The sequence below is a fragment of the Heteronotia binoei genome, chromosome 2, assembly GCF_032191835.1.
Source record: "Heteronotia binoei isolate CCM8104 ecotype False Entrance Well chromosome 2, APGP_CSIRO_Hbin_v1, whole genome shotgun sequence".
NCBI classification, from domain to species: domain Eukaryota; kingdom Metazoa; phylum Chordata; class Lepidosauria; order Squamata; family Gekkonidae; genus Heteronotia; species Heteronotia binoei.
In genome coordinates, this window is record NC_083224.1 from 99,304,943 (window position 1) to 99,321,749 (window position 16,807).

Genomic DNA, 16,807 nt, shown 5'->3' on the forward strand with positions numbered 1-16,807 from the left:
TACTTTTTATTATACTGCCCAGCTGGGCTTTTTTTGAGTAGGTACGCAAAGGAACACAGTTCCGGCTGGCTTTAGGTGTGTGGCCTAATATGCAAATTATTTCCTGCTGGGATTTCTCTACAAAAATTCCTGTGTAAAACAATGGTGATGTCAGGGGATGTGGCCTAATATGCAAATTTCCTGCTGGGCCTTTTCTGCCAAAAAAGCCCTGATGCCCAGGTTCGCCATAGCTGTCCTCCCTAGGAGCAAATGTATTTTAATTGTAATTAAAAGGGGCAAAAAGGTTATGGTTGCTTAACAGCTACCATAATCAAAGTATTGACTTCTCTTTTCCTGAACAAAAAAAAGATGTGTATTATAAATATTCCCTTCAAATGCAATGGTCTCCACTCTTCACAATGCATTGCAAGATAAAATGCAATAGCCATAACACTTTTCTCCACATGAAGATGCCAAAAAACAGTAAACAGCTGTAGTTCACTGTTAACACAATTAAAAATAAAATAACACAGAAAGTACTATTGAAATAGAATCTAAAGTTTCTAAATCATGTTATAATTATTACTTAGCATTTGTACAGCACTGTTGATATTACACTTGTAATACATTCTTTATTATATATACCTACACAGTCTGAACCTCTCTGTAGCATCATTTTACCCTGTTTGTAAACATGAGAAACTTGATCATTTTAGTATTTATCTTCTAGAAATAGGCTGAGTTTCTCAAGTCTGTGACTTCAAGTGACTGCTATAATCAGAGGAAGGACTCCAGTCTAATTTGATAACAACATTGTAGAACCCAATCTTCATTTACATCCTTAAATTCTGTGTATGATTAATATCACAATTTGCTGCCACAATTTGCTGTCTTTAAACCTCACATTCCGTTCGTTTAGGAACATTTAACTTCGGAAAAGATTGGCTAATTTTCTGTTACCGAAATATCTGCAGAATGAATCCTGCTCATCGCAATTATCCCCCTCCCCCCGCCCGCGCACACGGCTTTTCGCAATTAGAATGAGCAGCAGTTAAATGAAGAAACTGAACCGGAGGGACGTACACATTTCCTTTAATAAAGAGGAACTGTATTGGGATCTCTTTTCCAAACCGAGAGCCTAAATATAGAACACATACACGGTTGATTTACACCAAAGGACAGGAAATTGAGTTCTCGCTGTGAAGTACGGATTACGCTTGGATATGGATAGCCGAGCGAATCGCTTGTTCTTAGAACTAATCTGGTTTCATTTGGTAGCCTGCAATGAGGATTTAACAAATTATCTGTACAGTTGTAGACGAGCGCATTTGTCGTTTATCCTGCTGTGAAGAAGCTTTCTTTGGGTATCTGAAAAGCCATCGATTTGTGCTTTCTCTCTCCCTTGCTTTTTAGAACTGGAAATGTAAAGATTGGGATTGACACTATAGCTCCAACAGACTGCTGAATCCTCTCCGCTGTTTAGGTGCTCCTCTTGTAACTCCCTGTTCGCACTACTGACAAAAGAGGTGAGTATATAAACGGGCACACAATGAATTAGCGGGGTGGGGACTCTGATAGCTGGTGCAATGAACGCAAATTAGTCCTTTACCTTTAAAGGCGGAGAGCAAACTTCCTCTCTAGCAACCTCAAGCAGGCTAGGAATCTACGTTTTCAGATTGCTAAAGCATAAACGGTTGCTTGCAAATAGTATGCATTTGAGCTGTGAACTTTTTGGAAGACCTGAAATTAGTAGTTAGATCTTGTATAGTCCGGGGTGCCTTATTTAGTGGTCCCTGTCTATATTACTAAATGTTAAGAGTAGTTGAGCATTCTACATTGCAAGGATACACAGTCTTGCTTTCTGAAAGCTAGAACACATATTTGTGAATATTTTTTTAATGAACAAGATATATTTATTAAATGATCTAAAACACAATTGCAATTTTGAGGACTACAAATTTGGCAGTATTTAAAAAATGAAATCTGAGTTTCCTCTTGCTGGGATATAGCTACTAGTCTTATTAACTTTTATTTTGCTCAAGCATTGCCTTTGTTTTGGAACATTTTGTTTTGAATGTTTTTCATTCTTTAAATGCTTTTTTTAAACTTCCTATTAAAAGGAAGGTGGCAAAATAGATCTAAATTATAATCCACAGCCCCTCTACCTTGTCACTGTCTCTTTCCAACACAGTCTGCCAAATAAGACCTTGACTGAGTTGGTCTGCCAAAGTGTGTGGCTGGTATATTTTGCAGCCTCCCCCAACCCTGTTGGAACTGGAAAGGTTCATCTTTATAACTAAGCAACATAGTGGATTTTACCCTAATCTGTTATTTTAGGATATAATAATCCATAAATGCATATTTATTTAACCTTTTCCCCATCTTTCAGTGTCTCTGAAAATGTTTCACCTTCTCAGATATTTTCAAGTCCCTTCCAAGGTAAAGTTCTTCTAAAGTTTGACTGTGAATAATACCTTTTATTTCTATACAGGAAGTCTCATTACTTAAAAAGCGAAAAGCCATCTAGGGTTGCCAGCTTCCAGGTGGGGCATGGAGAACTCCCACTTTTACCTCTGATCACCAGCTGGCAGAGATCAGCTCACCTGGAGAAAATGGCTGCTTTGCAGGGTGGACTCCATGGCATTGTACCATACTGAAGCCCCTCCCCAAACCTCACCCTCTCCTGGATCCACCCCCAAAGCCTCCAGGTATTTTCCAACACAGACCTAGCAAACCCCCCCGCCCCTCTCTCACACACACACAAAGAGCTCTAGCTATATGCTACATTTTTATGCAGCCCTTTCTCCAAATACCTGAGGATGATGTACATGATTGTCCTTTCAGCCCAAACAACAGGACTGGAATTTAAATCACAGACACAACTTCTTCATTGTAGAGAAGTAAATCTTACTTCATTCCCATTGGGTATGTTTTGCTTTGACCAGCTTTGTTCCCTCCTTATTATAGTAATTGGTACACAAATGATGGGAAATGAAAATATAAATGTCTGGTAGATTATTAGCTCAATAATACATGTTGCTCAATGCCAAATGAGGATGGCATATATAAGTGTATTGTTAATTATTATGTTCTACAATCTTGCAAAACTATTAGGTGGAAATGAGATTGATGGATAAAACACATAATTACTGCCTCAAATTACGACACCTCCCCCCCCCTCCAATGATATCTGACACTGACATGATTGGATAACTCTGTAGGACTAGCTGGGCCACTATATTGCTCAGGAAACTCAATCAACAAAAAGGTTTCTGAGACAAAATATGTTTCCAGTACAACCTGCAACTCTAATAACTTTGAACTTTGATCCACCTCCTTTTTAGACCAGGTTTTGTTACTTTATGATATCGTTTAGCCACACTGTTAAGCCACATTAGATCCTATTGGATGCTATGGAACACAAATGTTCATTAGATTTAAGTTTCTGGGTCATGGTCGATTAATATTGGGTGTAGAATCTAACTGATTTGTAGTACATTGGGCACAGAGCCAGCCAATGAGGACATCTAAAGTATGAATTAAAATTTGTAATGGAAAGACTTCAGCAAATAAGACATCCATTAAAAAAGGATTTGTCTCATTACTTCTAAAGACTTTGCTAGACTAATGTGTCTGAGATCTTTTCCTGGGACAACACTTCTGTTCAGAGCCCATTCTTTCATTGCAGCCACTGCAAGGAAGGTCAGTGGATGGCTTTTTGGTTGCAGTTGTTTTATGTGCTCACTGCCATGTGAGAACTGCTCTCACTTAAGATCACTGGCATCACATGGCGTTCCCATGCCTCTGCCAATTCTCTCAATTAACAGATGTTTCAATATCACAAAATTTATGAAAACTGAGTAACCTATGTCCACTGCTTGAAAATCTTTTCCTCCCACACAATCGGAACAAATACATTACAGCAACCAGAATTTTCACTTGCCATTCATCGCTAGTTTACTCTGAAAAAACTTCATTGTCTTCTGTATTGATGACCATTATAGAACTAAATATTACCTCTCCTATGTATTTATTTAGAATATTCCTATGATACCTCTTCAGAGTCCTGCTTGAAGTAGCTTACAATTAAAAAACACGATATTAAATAATAAACCATTAAAATACAAGCAGCATAAAAAGTAGGCGCCAGATGAGCCTCAAGGAGAAGGGCATTCCAAGGGTGCCACCACAGATAATTCTGTCTCTAGTCTCCTCCTGTGTTTCCTCTGTAAGTGGGGGCATAAAGGACAGGGCTTGAGATGCAGACATTAACTGGTGGGTTGGATAGTGTAGGAGGAGATGGTTCTTCAGGTATCCTGGCCCCAAGCCATTTAGGGACTTAAAGATAAGAACCAGTACTTTGAATTGAACAGATCGGTAAGCTATACAGATCTTTCAGCGCAGGATGATACAATCCCCAGGGGTCATTTTGTAGAAAAAGAGGTGCTGGAGCTCATTAGCACAACTCAATTGCATTTGCCACACAACCCTGACATCACCAGAAGGTGTACTGAATTATTTCAGCATCTACCTTAAAATGCTTCTTGAATTATAATTGTCATAATAAAACCTTACTCCAGTCATACTTTTTACGTTCTCTTGTGTGGCCATAGTGGCATGATGAAGATAGCCCTCTATCTGCTTTATATGTTTTTGTTATTATCCTTTTTTTGGTAGGGAAAATATTAGAAAGTTTGTCAAATCTTAAGAGTTCAGGAAAATTCTCACAGGGGGTTTGAACCCAGTGTATTGAACCCAGTAGCAAGTATTTTGGGGGGAGGGAGTGGGGTTAAGAAAGAAATAGCATGATAAAATTTAGAGAATCTGGAGCTCTGCTCCTGTGAACACCTGCCCAAAATGAGGCCTGCCTGTAAGTAACCATTGGCAGCCTGGCTGCCACATTTTAGACCAATGGAAGTTTTCAAACCATTTTCAAAGGCAACCCTACATAGATTGCATCACAATAATCTAACATGGAAGTGATCAGAACATGGATCCCTGTGGCCAGATAATGATGGGATCACCTGCTGCTGTAAGTGAAGCAGATGAGGACCTGATGCATAGGAAGGAGCAAGATGTAAATATGTTTTGAAAAATTGCTACCCAAACATAGGATACAGGCTTGATTCCTTCAAACTATTATGGGGTTCCCCGGGTGTGGAACAGTGGAGTCTTGAAGTGGGCTTGTGGTTATTACCAGGTATTACAGGGATTGCAGCTGAAAACATTTTGGGTGACTATTTTTCTTTGGCAATTTACCTTTAACTATGCCTCTATAATATCAAAAGGGGAATTCATGAGCGAATGGAAATTATACTCCAAGAAGTGAATAGTTCAGTAATCTCTGTCTTGGTATTACTGATTTACAATGTAAAAAAAATGCCCAGGCATTAGGCAACCATTGCAGATACTCAAATCAGCTTCCTAGATAAGCAATCTGCAACCTATGTGTCCAGAGCCAAATGTAGCTCTTTTAAAAAGGAAATGAAACATTTACATTACAAGAAATCAGACACATGGATGGGATGCTATAATAGTGTGTGAAGAGAATAGCAGGCAAAGGTTTATATGAGACCAAAGAGTTAGACATGCTTTACAGAAAGAGAAATTATAGAGATGGCAGCAATCCAAGTGGAAACCATGTACAGATTTCTGCCAGTGCATTAAAAGATTTGGGCAGGATGCTTGTCTATAGTTATTACTTTGGTGTGTGCTACTTCCTAATAAAGGGCTTGCAACAACCAGTATTCCAATTAGGGATGGGCATGAACATAAAAAACCCAGTTTGGTGTTGTCCTTAAACCTAGCCAAAAGGCTCTCACCCAAAGTCGGTCCAGCAAATTTGTTTCTCCCTTTCTTCCGGCCATGGCTCACTGCTATCGGGAGAAAGGGGGAGGATTGCTCAAGAAGGGTTAAACAGCTGGCAGCCATTTCACCCATCCATTTCACTTCTCCCCACTTTGAAACAGGTAAGAGTGAAACTGATGGGTTTACTAGCTTGAAGCCATTTAAACCTAACAGCTGACAGGTAGATCCACCCCACTGTTAGGTTTAAATGGCTGACAGCCATTTCAATGGTCCATTTTGCTTCCCCCTGCGAAGTGAAACCAACAAGTGAAATGGTTCGCAGCCAGTTAAACCTAACAGCTCAACTGTAGACCCTGCACTGCTCAGCTGCTAGGTTTAAATGGCCTTGAACAGCCAAATTGAACTGGATAAAAGTCTGGTAATTATTCAAGGAAGGAGCCTTCCCTGAACATGTTTGGAAGCTCTGAACCAGCTCAAGTTCTTGTTGAGTTTTGGTTCATGAGCCAGTTCTCACCCATCCCTAGCTTCAGTGGCAAAAGGTTTTTGGATTATTAATCAATTTGTCTATCAGTAAAGATGTATATATCGTTACAAAATGGACTTTCTTATACTTGCTCTTATTGATTTCTGAATTTTGATGTAGTTTGACGCTTTGACTATTTAGGTTGCTTACCCATGTCCTCAACTATTCTAGATCAAAGTGATCACATCCAGGACCATGTAAAGTGACTGGTCCTTTAAATCAGCACAGGTTTGACTAATACCATGTGTTTTTGCAATTTGAATTGCAGATGGCATATCTCCAAATACTGCTGCAGCCCAGGAGTAGAGCTGCCTGCTCCTTTGTCCCGTTACAGTGCAGTCTTACTGGTCTGCCAAAATCACAGCTATTCAGGCATACATCTTCTGGCTTAAGTAAGGCCCAGGGCTTCCATTCCTCTTGCTGCAATTGGAAGAAAAAGAAACCTCCAGAATCTGCACCCCAAGAGCTGGACTTCTTGCGATATTACATGAAATCACTCAAGGACACTCCAAAGCCTGCCCTGTACTTGAGTGTTGCAGGATTAATTCCATTTGTTTCAGTGCCATTGCTAATGGCTATCCAGGAGTCCACTTACCCAGAACTGGTATTTGCTCAGATTGCATATGGTGCTTCTGTTGTGTCCTTCTTCGGTGGGATCAGGTGGGGATTTGCTCTTCCAGAAGGTAGCCCTGCCAAGCCTGATTGGATTAATTTAGGAAACAGCATTGTACCCTCAATACTGGCCTGGATTGCTTTGCTTTTCAAAGATGGCTTAATGGAAGCTGGAATAATTGTTATTATGGGCCTAGGGATAACCCTGCATTATGATCTTGCCCTCCTTCCCACTTATCCCAGTTGGTTTAAAGCCTTGAGGGTAATTGTAACATTAGTGGCTGTATGTTCTTTAATAGCTACATTATGTATAGTAAACATTTATCCTGAGAAGCATTTAACTCCTGCTACAAATAAAGTGGAAGACTGAAAATAAACCGACAGAAAATGTCATATCTCAAAAGGCTTTAGTTTCTTTCCTAAACAATTTTTACATGGGTGTATAAGAACATACTAGTACTCCTATGAAAAATTCTATGACAGAGGAAGAAAAGATGGTTTCTATGACAAAGAAAAGGTAGCTGAATTCTGCCTTTGTGAGCTATACTCGAGGATTAGAAAACTGAGTGGGAATATAGGTACTGAAGTCTTAATAGGAACTTTGGCATCGCAAAGGAGCCACAGGATGCAAAATATATATACATCATCTGCACACAGAGATGAGCAAGCTTCTGATGCAAAAGATAATTCTTACTGCATGTGAAATTTTGCATTCTTAAAAACCCTTGTGAATTGATTGTAGGAACACAGTACTTCATTTGTAAATCCAAAATCCTTAGTCTGGCATAAATCTCTGATTTCCACTAATGTGAAAAGAGTAACCCCATTCTTACCAACATTAAGTGGGTGGTAAATGCAGCTTAAAGCCTACTTATAAGCATGTTCACAGAGAAACCATGTTGAGTTGAGGGTGGGGCTTACACCAATGTAAACACATACAGGATCTTAGTCTTACATTTTGATTTTATTACTTCATCTGTACATGTGCCAAGTCTTGTTTTTAGAGAACAGCCAGTAAACATGTAATCTAAGTGTAATCTAAGGAATATGTCTTTCATTGCAGATGGGATATTTGAACACAAACCCAACTACCCTGAAGATTCGGACCAAAGTGTCTGTCCAATAAAGCACTCAATTTCCATTTGTATGACCAACCAAATGCCAAGGAGAAAATTTACAAGGGGGCAATATCCCTGCACTATTCCTAATAACTATTGTCAGGTATACTGCTTTACAGCTTTTGAATATGAAAGTGCTGTTTGACTATCAGGGCTGATAAACACTTTAATAAGAGGGATGTCTTAACCTACAGCTACCTGAATCAGTAACTACCACAGCAGGTATTAGTGAATTACATAATAAAGGAACAACTTATCTTGAACCTGCAATCGCTCAACTTCAGTATATGAGCCCCAAAACATACATAAGATTAAATAAAACATCTTGCTGTCCCACTGCCAATACTGCAGCCCCTTCAAAGAATTTCCTACACAAATATTAGGGGGCAGAAAGTCTATAGCTAAAATTGCTTGTAAACTCCCAACTGAATAATTCTCCCAATAAATTATTACCAAAAATATACTAATTAAATGTTTGTGGGAGTGCACAAAAGGGTCTAAGGATGCAATCCTGTGCAAATTTACTGCAGCTTAAAGTCACATGACATTCAGGAGTTCTTGCTGTTTAGAAGAGCTTCATGTTATACGACTGTAGTTCTGCATGCAGAGAACCAGCATGAGACAGTGGATACAGAATCAGAGAAGGATCCTGGGAGACCCAGGGGTTGAATCCTCACTTCTGCCATGGAAGCTTGCTGGGTGACCTTGGGCCTGTCTCATACTCTCAGCCTGACCTACTTCACGGGGGTGGTTGGGAGGAAATTGAAGAGGGGAAAAAGCAGAATATGAATAAATAAATATAAATGTATATTTACCTGAAATACAGTTAAAAGCATAAGGAGTTACTCATGAATAAACACTGATAGAATTACAGGTTTAGTAACTAGTCCTAAGCATAAACTGCCATGAAGTGCCACTGAAAGTAACAGGTATATTGTAAGGTCATCATAATCATATAAAAATCTACTGTAGTAGCAGATTTTTTTTAAAAAAAAAGTTCTCAGTTGTTGCAAACTACTCCTTAGTTGAACAGTTTTTCAAATCTTTAACGGCATTCTGCTCTTGAAAAGTTTAAAATTCTAGTTCTATTACTGCTAAGCTACTTTTCACCATTTCTCCTGCTAGAGAAGTGTTTTTGCAAAGAATAAAGAGATAAAGGCATATAAAAACCAATTGCAGCATGTATAAGCACACAAACAAGCTTCATGGAATGATACAGCATATATATTTGCATGAATTCTCACCTACCACAAGCCCATAATGACAGTTGTGTGTGTGTGTGTGGGGGGGGTGTGGTTTATTACACTCTGCATCCAGACCCCAAGGACTGGTCTAGACAACATATGTACTATACTGTAGCTTTTCTATTCTGCTGGGCTTGTGATAGCGAAAGCATCCCTTATAAGTGGATCAGTCTCACTCTCTCAGTGGTTCAAGCAACATATCAATATTGTGTAAAGAAGACAGTGCTTTCCTTGCTTTTTAAAAAGAATTTGTCTTTCTCTAAAGGCTGAGAAATTACACCTACTTCATTTGAAAATGAGTACCAGTGAAATCCACTGGCTCTAGGACAAAGTAAAAGGGCTAGAATGGTACCGGGAGGATATAATATTTTGAAATGTTTGTGGAGTGTGAAAATATTGAGCAAGTGCTTAAAAACCTGGGGACTATTACACAGAAATACTCATAAATGGCTGGATTAAGATATGAGACTTGCATACTTAAGCCACTTCCAGTGCCATCTGGAGTTATGCCCTCCTAAATTCAGTGGAGGCAATGAGCTTAGAAGGGTGTAACTCTGCATAGGAGTGCATTGTTCTTTTCTTCTGGGTGCACCTGTCATCTGCTTACAGATTTATCTACCTGTATGTATTGCTCCATGCTAAAATGCTTCTGTAAAGCAACTCAGCTGTCACATGTTATCTGTACTCAGCCATACAAAGTGATGCTTCCAGATAGACTCATCCCAGTTACATGGGCCAGCATGCAGACCAGTGAAAAGCCTCTTGGATATGATATGCATAACTTAAACCCATCCTCTGTCATTCAGTGCATCACTCTTTATACTACTACACCTTCTCTATTCTGTCCAGCTTACTTCTCATGTTTATTACCCAAACAAATTAGTGCTATTATTTAATATTCTGTATACATCCAATTCTTGTTTCAAGATGATCCTTCAGCTTCAGTGTGTATGTGGGCTGAGATGGATCCTTTGAAAATTCAAGTGGGCTCGGTCAGTAGAGATGAAGGAAAGCAGAATAATTTTATGGTAATCGATGTAAGATCCCAAAATAATTTGTTATAGTAAGTCTTTAAATTTGCAAAATAGGAACAAAAATATGGTCATAAATTTTTGCTTCCAACATGAAAGCAATCTACTGTATTTTGATATTAAAAGCTTTGGAAAGGATTGTGCTGAATCTTGATGGGACAATAATAGGTGATGTGACAGGGAAGCTACCTGTCTCTATAAATCTGCTAGAAGCAAGCAGAAATTCAAAACCTGAATTTTAAAGCTTGGCTTTTAAAACTAAGCGACAACAGAAAGTTCCCCTAAAATGACTTTTTAAGCAAATAGCTACAGTCTTCTTCATCTTCTCCAAGGATGCAACAGAAGGGCAGAAGCCTGGCCACAAAAAAATCTAACTTTTCAATGAGCGTACAACCCCATTGCTTAGGATCTCTCCTTAAGGAATGACATGGTTATATTATCATCAATTGCTATACTTCAAACATTGTAAAATCCTAGTCAAATCAACTAGGTCCTTGTCTATGAAAAATAGGTAGGTCATTTAACGTGTCAAAAGTAAACTTCATCAAACATTTCTATGGCTTTAGCATGATCCAGGAATTATCTCATGCTCCACAGAGAAACCTTATTTCTCCAGTAGGGGATACAGACACCAGAGTGAGCACAATGGAAGTCTCTCCTTCCTCCATCTCCAGATAGATTCCTCTCTCTTAGTGCTCAAATCCTCCTTACAGAACAGTTAATGTTCATCCCCCGATCCCTAATGATTTTTACAAGGTCCTTCTTCAAAGCACTGCTACACCTCCCTCACAGCGGCTGGTGATCATGTTAGCAATTTCAGTCCAGGCGTCCATATGTGGATTATAAACCTCAACAGAATCGGAAGTTACTGGGGCAGCTGAATCATAGCTAGCAGTCCTGCCTCCTGTGGCATACAGGAGGCCGTTTACAGCTGCGACACACACACCAGCTCTGGGAGCCTTCATTGAAGCAACTTCCACCCATTTCTCCTGATGATTAAAAAAACCGAACAAGCAACATTAAAAAATTATCAATGCAATGCATTCCAATTCTGAAAAACATTCTAACACTATTTAATATGAAATTAGTCGATAAAAGATATTCCATAAAAAGGGGTGTGCCAAATTGGCCATTACACTCTGAAGGATAAAATGGGGGGGGGGGTCCTAATTAACACTTGTGACCAAATATAAAGCCAATAACTCAGTTATTCCGCTGTAAAATATTAAGATGGAGTACAAAATATGTGTGTTTGTATATTAAAACCATTTAAGTTTCAAAAGATTTCAAACATCAAAACCAATCAGGGACTCAGATGTGGTCCTTTCTGCCACTCTGATGCTCTGAATAGCCCTCAGCCATCAAACTGTTGAACCATTTTGGGGGGCACTGGTGTGCTAGCACATGCTGCAGCTGGCAGCCCAATAGTCTTGACATCTGAGGGCTAAAGGAAAGGCTTCCACAGGCCAGATGTGCCCCACTCAGCCATAATTTGCCTACCTCTCTACCTCATACATAGTTTATAGTTGTCTTAACAAAAGCCACTGGACCAACAGAAAGAGAGATTGATATCAATGTCTTCAGTCACAAGAATGCACAAGTCAAGTCATCCCTCACCACCTCCATTCCACTGGAGACGTCTAGATATGCCAAGACTTATGCAGACCCTTTTCTTGTTAGGCACTGAAAAGCAGAAAAAGGCTTTCATAAGAAGGCCTGTGACTGGAAATACCTAGTGGAGGACATAGCCCTATGAGCATGAAACACCCAGCAAATAATAATAATAAAAGACTACTCTCAACCTTTAAGGAATCTGTTATATATTTTTTTCAATCCACCACGGCAGTAACATCCACCAGTTACCAAGTTTAAATTTTGCAGTTGTATAAAGATGAAAAGGATTACAGCCACTGTTAGCAATTAGCAGACTTCTGTGGCATGAAATGCATGAATTAGATTAGGAAACATGTTCGATTTGACCTGGAGCATATGTAAATTAATACATTATAAGCTGATTTGTGGGAATTCAACACTACCTCTTCAAAGGAGTATTTCTCAACACTTGGGAGAGCATCTTGTGTTTCATTCCATCCTCCAATGGCATAAATACAGTCATTCAGAGCAGCTACACCCAGATATGCTCTTCTGGTACCCATTGCAGGGAGTGCAGACCAGCGCTTCGATATTGGATCATAGACTTCCACAGAACACAGTTCTATTCCTTCATTGCCAATGCCTCCAACAACATAAATTAAACCTGGAACCAAACAATTTCTGTTAAATGTCACCAGAACACTGGCTACAAAGGGGATTTACAGGAAAACAGGTCATGCTGAGGCTGTAATCCACAGCTCAGTTTGTCCAGTAACCTTCATTCATGGAACTGCTTATGAACTGCAGCTAAAGGAGCTTCTCCTGAACAATAATTCATTTTCTGTTTGCATAGTGACTTTCAAGACAGCTCTCTGAGAGGATACTAGGCTTTTTGAGCACTCTAATCACAATATTTTGAGCCTTGGCAAACACTTGTCCCTGAGAGTGCATCAAATGCTATTGCTATTGATGTGTGCACAGAGTCATATAATCATCCTGAATGTCTGCTGGATACTGTTTGAGGCCATGATTGCTCACACTATCTTTGAATTTTGTATTCCTAGTCCTACAGCATAATTAACTGAATGTCTTGAACCTCAGTGAGAAAGACAAGCTGTATAGCCCTGACCTGAATAGCCCAGGTACACCCAATCTTGCCAGAATTTAGCAACTAAACAGGGCTTGCCCTGGCTAGTATTTGAAAGGGTGACCTCCAAGGAATGCCAGGGTCCTCCTGACCCAGAGTGTGATTTTGTTGAAGTGAAAGAATAAATTAAACAAAGAAAGCATTCAGTTGTGTTCAAGACCAATCTTACAACACTAAAACCAAACAAGCAAGAAATGTAGGAAGCTGTTACCAAAACATAATATTCTGAGTGTTATGGGGAAAATCCCCAAATAAACAGAAATTGGACTTTATGCACATGCTATCACTGGGATGATTGCTCAAGGTCAAGCCTACTCACCTTGTATTTCACAGCATCCAAAATTGTAACGAGGCACTGCCATATGGCCCACCACTTCCCAGTTATTCCCATCAGGGTCAAAACGTTCAATTGAAGTGCCAATTTCTGCTCCAACCCAACCACCTGCAAACCAAAGGAAGCAAGCGGACAACATGAACATTTAATGCAGCTAACTCTAGTAGGCAACAATGCAATTAAAATTAAACTAGGAATACAAAATTTAAAGATAGTGTGAGCAATCATGGCCTTTTGTAAAAGTGCAGGCCCCTGCCTATGAGATTATATTCTAGGCAATTCCTTTGTTATTGGCAGGCATTTTTCCTAAGAATCTCAGATTCAAAGTTGTTTGGGAGTGCAAGATGCAGTGCTCACAAATTCTCACTAGCTTTATCCATTTCCCCACAAGTTCCAGTTTTATGGGCAGTGCAATACCACTTCATAGCCTTAATCCCCTAATTAATCATGTAATGAGTAGACAAGTTGGAGGCTAATTTAGCAGCATGTATTCTGGGCCGAGTTGCTCTGAGGTTTTACCACAGAAAAATTTCTGTATTTGACTTTTGCTAAAAGGGATATTCTGCCAGAAAAGCTAATTATTAGTTACCACTGATATATGCTGGTGTTATTCCATTGGTGACAATATTAATAAAGTACTATTCCGAGTTTAAGGATTTACTGATCAATGAAAGGACTTGCCAAAAGCATAAATAGCTCCATAACAGGCACACGCTCCTAATCCACAACGAGGATGGTTCATAGAAGCTACAGTTGCCCACTGCTTTGTGACAGGGTCATAGCGTTCAGTACAATCAAAAATCATGGAATCTTTTTCACCTTAGGAGACAGACAAAACCAGAAAGGAGTTAAGCATCTGATGAAACGAGGTAGTGTTCAGCTTATGTTTATCTACTTGAAAGATTTAATACAGGTTATAAAATTACTACTCTATTGGTCAGGTCAGATAAAGGTTCTCTTCATCCCAAGAAACTGAACCAGCTTTCAGTAATTTTCAACTAAAGAAAAACTAAAGAGAAGGGGGACAGTAAGGTATAACTACATGTGTGAAGTCTGAAATACAAGTTGTCCAATAAATATACATTATGCACATAATGCTATCTTGTACATATATGCAATAGTTACATTTGTGAAGAATTCAGAACATTAGAAAGAACTGGAGGGCTAAGTGGCAAAATGAAAAAGATAAAGTATGCAGAAGACACAACCATAGCAGGATGGTAGTACTGGGAATCATGGGAAGTGCAGGAATTTCACAGCTTCCTGGCCAACTCATTTCTGCAATAACAAGAGACAGAGAGTTGCTTTAATTTTGTGTGTGTGTGTGTGAGAGAGAGAGAGAGAGAGAGAGACCATAATCCAGTGTCTAAATCTTCTATGCTCCAACATCTGTCTTGTTATATCTGCTTGTTCTGCTTATGGCACACTGTGGTAGGACGTTATCTAGGCCAGGTCTGCTGGGTTTCTGTATTGTAAATCTTATGTTCCAAGCAGTGATGCCTCAAGAGGAACTTACTTGAGGTGAATGTGTTTTGCAAAGAATGCATCACAAACTAATAGAACATACAGGGCCAGCGTGTGGGAGTAGGCCAAGTAGGTGGCCGCCTGGGGCGCCACTTGACCTAGTGGTGCCATGAAGTGCCCCCTCTCCCTGTGCCCGTCGCCTCCCCGCACCCGCTGCTGTCCACCACTGCCTCCCCACATCTGAAGACGCTCCTCGCCAGCGCTCAGGCTGGCCCACAGCCTGCCCCTGGGCTGAGCGCTGGCATGTAGCCTCCCCATGCCTGTCCCCCCGCTCCCGAAGACGCTCCTCGCCAGCGCTCGGCCTTCCCCTGCTTCAAAGAGAGCTGGCTCGGCTTCGCTCTCGGGCTCCCTCCCCTGCAGGAAAGGCAGCCTGAGAGTGAAGAGGAGGCGGCCCCGCTCTGGCTCTCTCCCCCGCCCGAGACTCGGACGAGGGAAAGAGACATCTCGGCTTTGCTCTCAGGCTCTCTCCCCTGCAGGAAAGGTATCCCGAAAGTGAAGAGGAGGAGGCCCTGCGCTGGCTCTTTCCCCCGCTTGAGACTTGGATGGGGGAAAGAGGCAGCTCAGCTCCACTATCAGGCTCCCTCCCCTGCAGGAAAGACAGCCCGAGAGCAGGAAAGACAGCCTGCCGTCCCCTCCCTACCACTATCTTCTGCCTGCTGCTGCCTCCCCGCCATCCCCTCCCTGAGGCCACCTTCACCTCCCCGCCCCACCCCACGCCACCATCCCCTGCCTGCTGCTGGCGCTGCTGCCCCTTCCCCACCCCCCCTGCACTGGCTGCTGGCTCAGCAGTCGGGCGGATGGTGCCCCCCAATTATGTCATTATGACATCATCAGAGTGGACGCATGACTCTACTGGGGGCGCAGGTTTGGCATCCGGCCTACAGGTGCAGGCACCCCTAGCCTCAGGCCTGAGAACATACAAAACCATTCTGCATTAGTAAACTTCAGAAGCCCAGAAAAATAAGCTACAAATAAAACCCTTTTAGCTGCTCTATATTTCCCATCCCCACTACATACTAAATGTAGTTTTTATTGCTGGCAAAAATTTTGCCACATCCTTAGCCAGGACAATTGAGCTAAAGCACAGGTCCATTCTGGATCTAACTTATGAAATAAGCACTTTTGAGGAGTCCTGATGTACTACATATGTAAAGGAAAGGAAACCATACAAAACCTGCTGAAAATGATTACTGAATGTCAACTATTAATCAGGTTTTAGCACCAACATCACTAGGGAACATGAAAATCATTTGAAGCACCAACAGTCATATGGTCAAACACAAAGTTTTAGCAAGTTTTGCAGTATATGTTTATACACACAAGCATGAGATGAATAAATGTGATTATATATTTCAAGCAGAATGGAAGCAATTGGAGGAACATTGGCTCTCTCCTTACACCTTTCATGAGTCTATTTGGCATGCTAGAAAGAAATTTTTTCAAATGTCTACAAATCCTTTTCTGAAGGCTGAGTTTAAAGTTTGGAATTGAAATTAAGCATATCTTTCTTCTCCTACATCCCCCCTTTTGGAATTCACACATTTACTTTCTTTTGCTCCAGGTCCCTCCTCTGCAAATTTTTTGTTGGAGAGCTTCTTCTCTGACATGATTTAAAGACATTTTAAGTCAGGGCCTTTTGAAATCTAGAGGCAATTTGAATTAAGAACACCATGCATGTTTGCCTTGGTTTGAGTACCTTCAATTGCAGGATTTTTTGTCTAAACATAATTTCTCTCCTCTAAGAATTCGGCTTACACCTTTTGAGCAGTTTCTCTTTTCAGATGTGGTTCCTTTCAAAGGTATGATGGCTAAATTGTATGCTTTATTGATGCATTCTAATTCTCCTTCTCCACCATCTTATTGTATGGCATGGCAGACTGATTTGAACTTCTTT

At 40.5% G+C, this 16,807-nt stretch overlaps 3 protein-coding genes across 3 annotated transcripts in view; 1 reads left to right on the forward strand and 2 right to left on the reverse strand.

The window, feature by feature from the left end:
* The window catches only part of IPP (intracisternal A particle-promoted polypeptide), a 523,673-nt gene that overhangs the window by 484,396 nt on the left and 22,470 nt on the right, over positions 1–16,807 (reverse strand). The window contains exons 5-8 of the mRNA XM_060231741.1: positions 14,071–14,208; positions 13,375–13,497; positions 12,352–12,572; positions 10,841–11,304 (exon numbers count right to left, since the gene is read on the reverse strand). Coding sequence (XP_060087724.1) covers positions 11,080–11,304; positions 12,352–12,572; positions 13,375–13,497; positions 14,071–14,208 — 707 coding nt within the window. The 3' untranslated portion in view covers positions 10,841–11,079. The remainder of the gene's footprint in view (positions 1–10,840; positions 11,305–12,351; positions 12,573–13,374; positions 13,498–14,070; positions 14,209–16,807) is intronic.
* RPS8 (ribosomal protein S8) overlaps positions 1–16,807 on the reverse strand; it is a 169,245-nt gene that overhangs the window by 61,921 nt on the left and 90,517 nt on the right. The window lies entirely within an intron of this gene.
* On the forward strand, positions 1,067–7,325 carry TMEM69 (transmembrane protein 69). Its single transcript, XM_060231738.1, has 4 exons — positions 1,067–1,183; positions 1,393–1,505; positions 2,369–2,418; positions 6,579–7,325. Exons 3-4 carry the CDS (start codon positions 2,380–2,382, stop codon positions 7,290–7,292), a joined length of 753 nt encoding a protein of 250 aa, XP_060087721.1. The 5' UTR covers positions 1,067–1,183; positions 1,393–1,505; positions 2,369–2,379; the 3' UTR covers positions 7,293–7,325.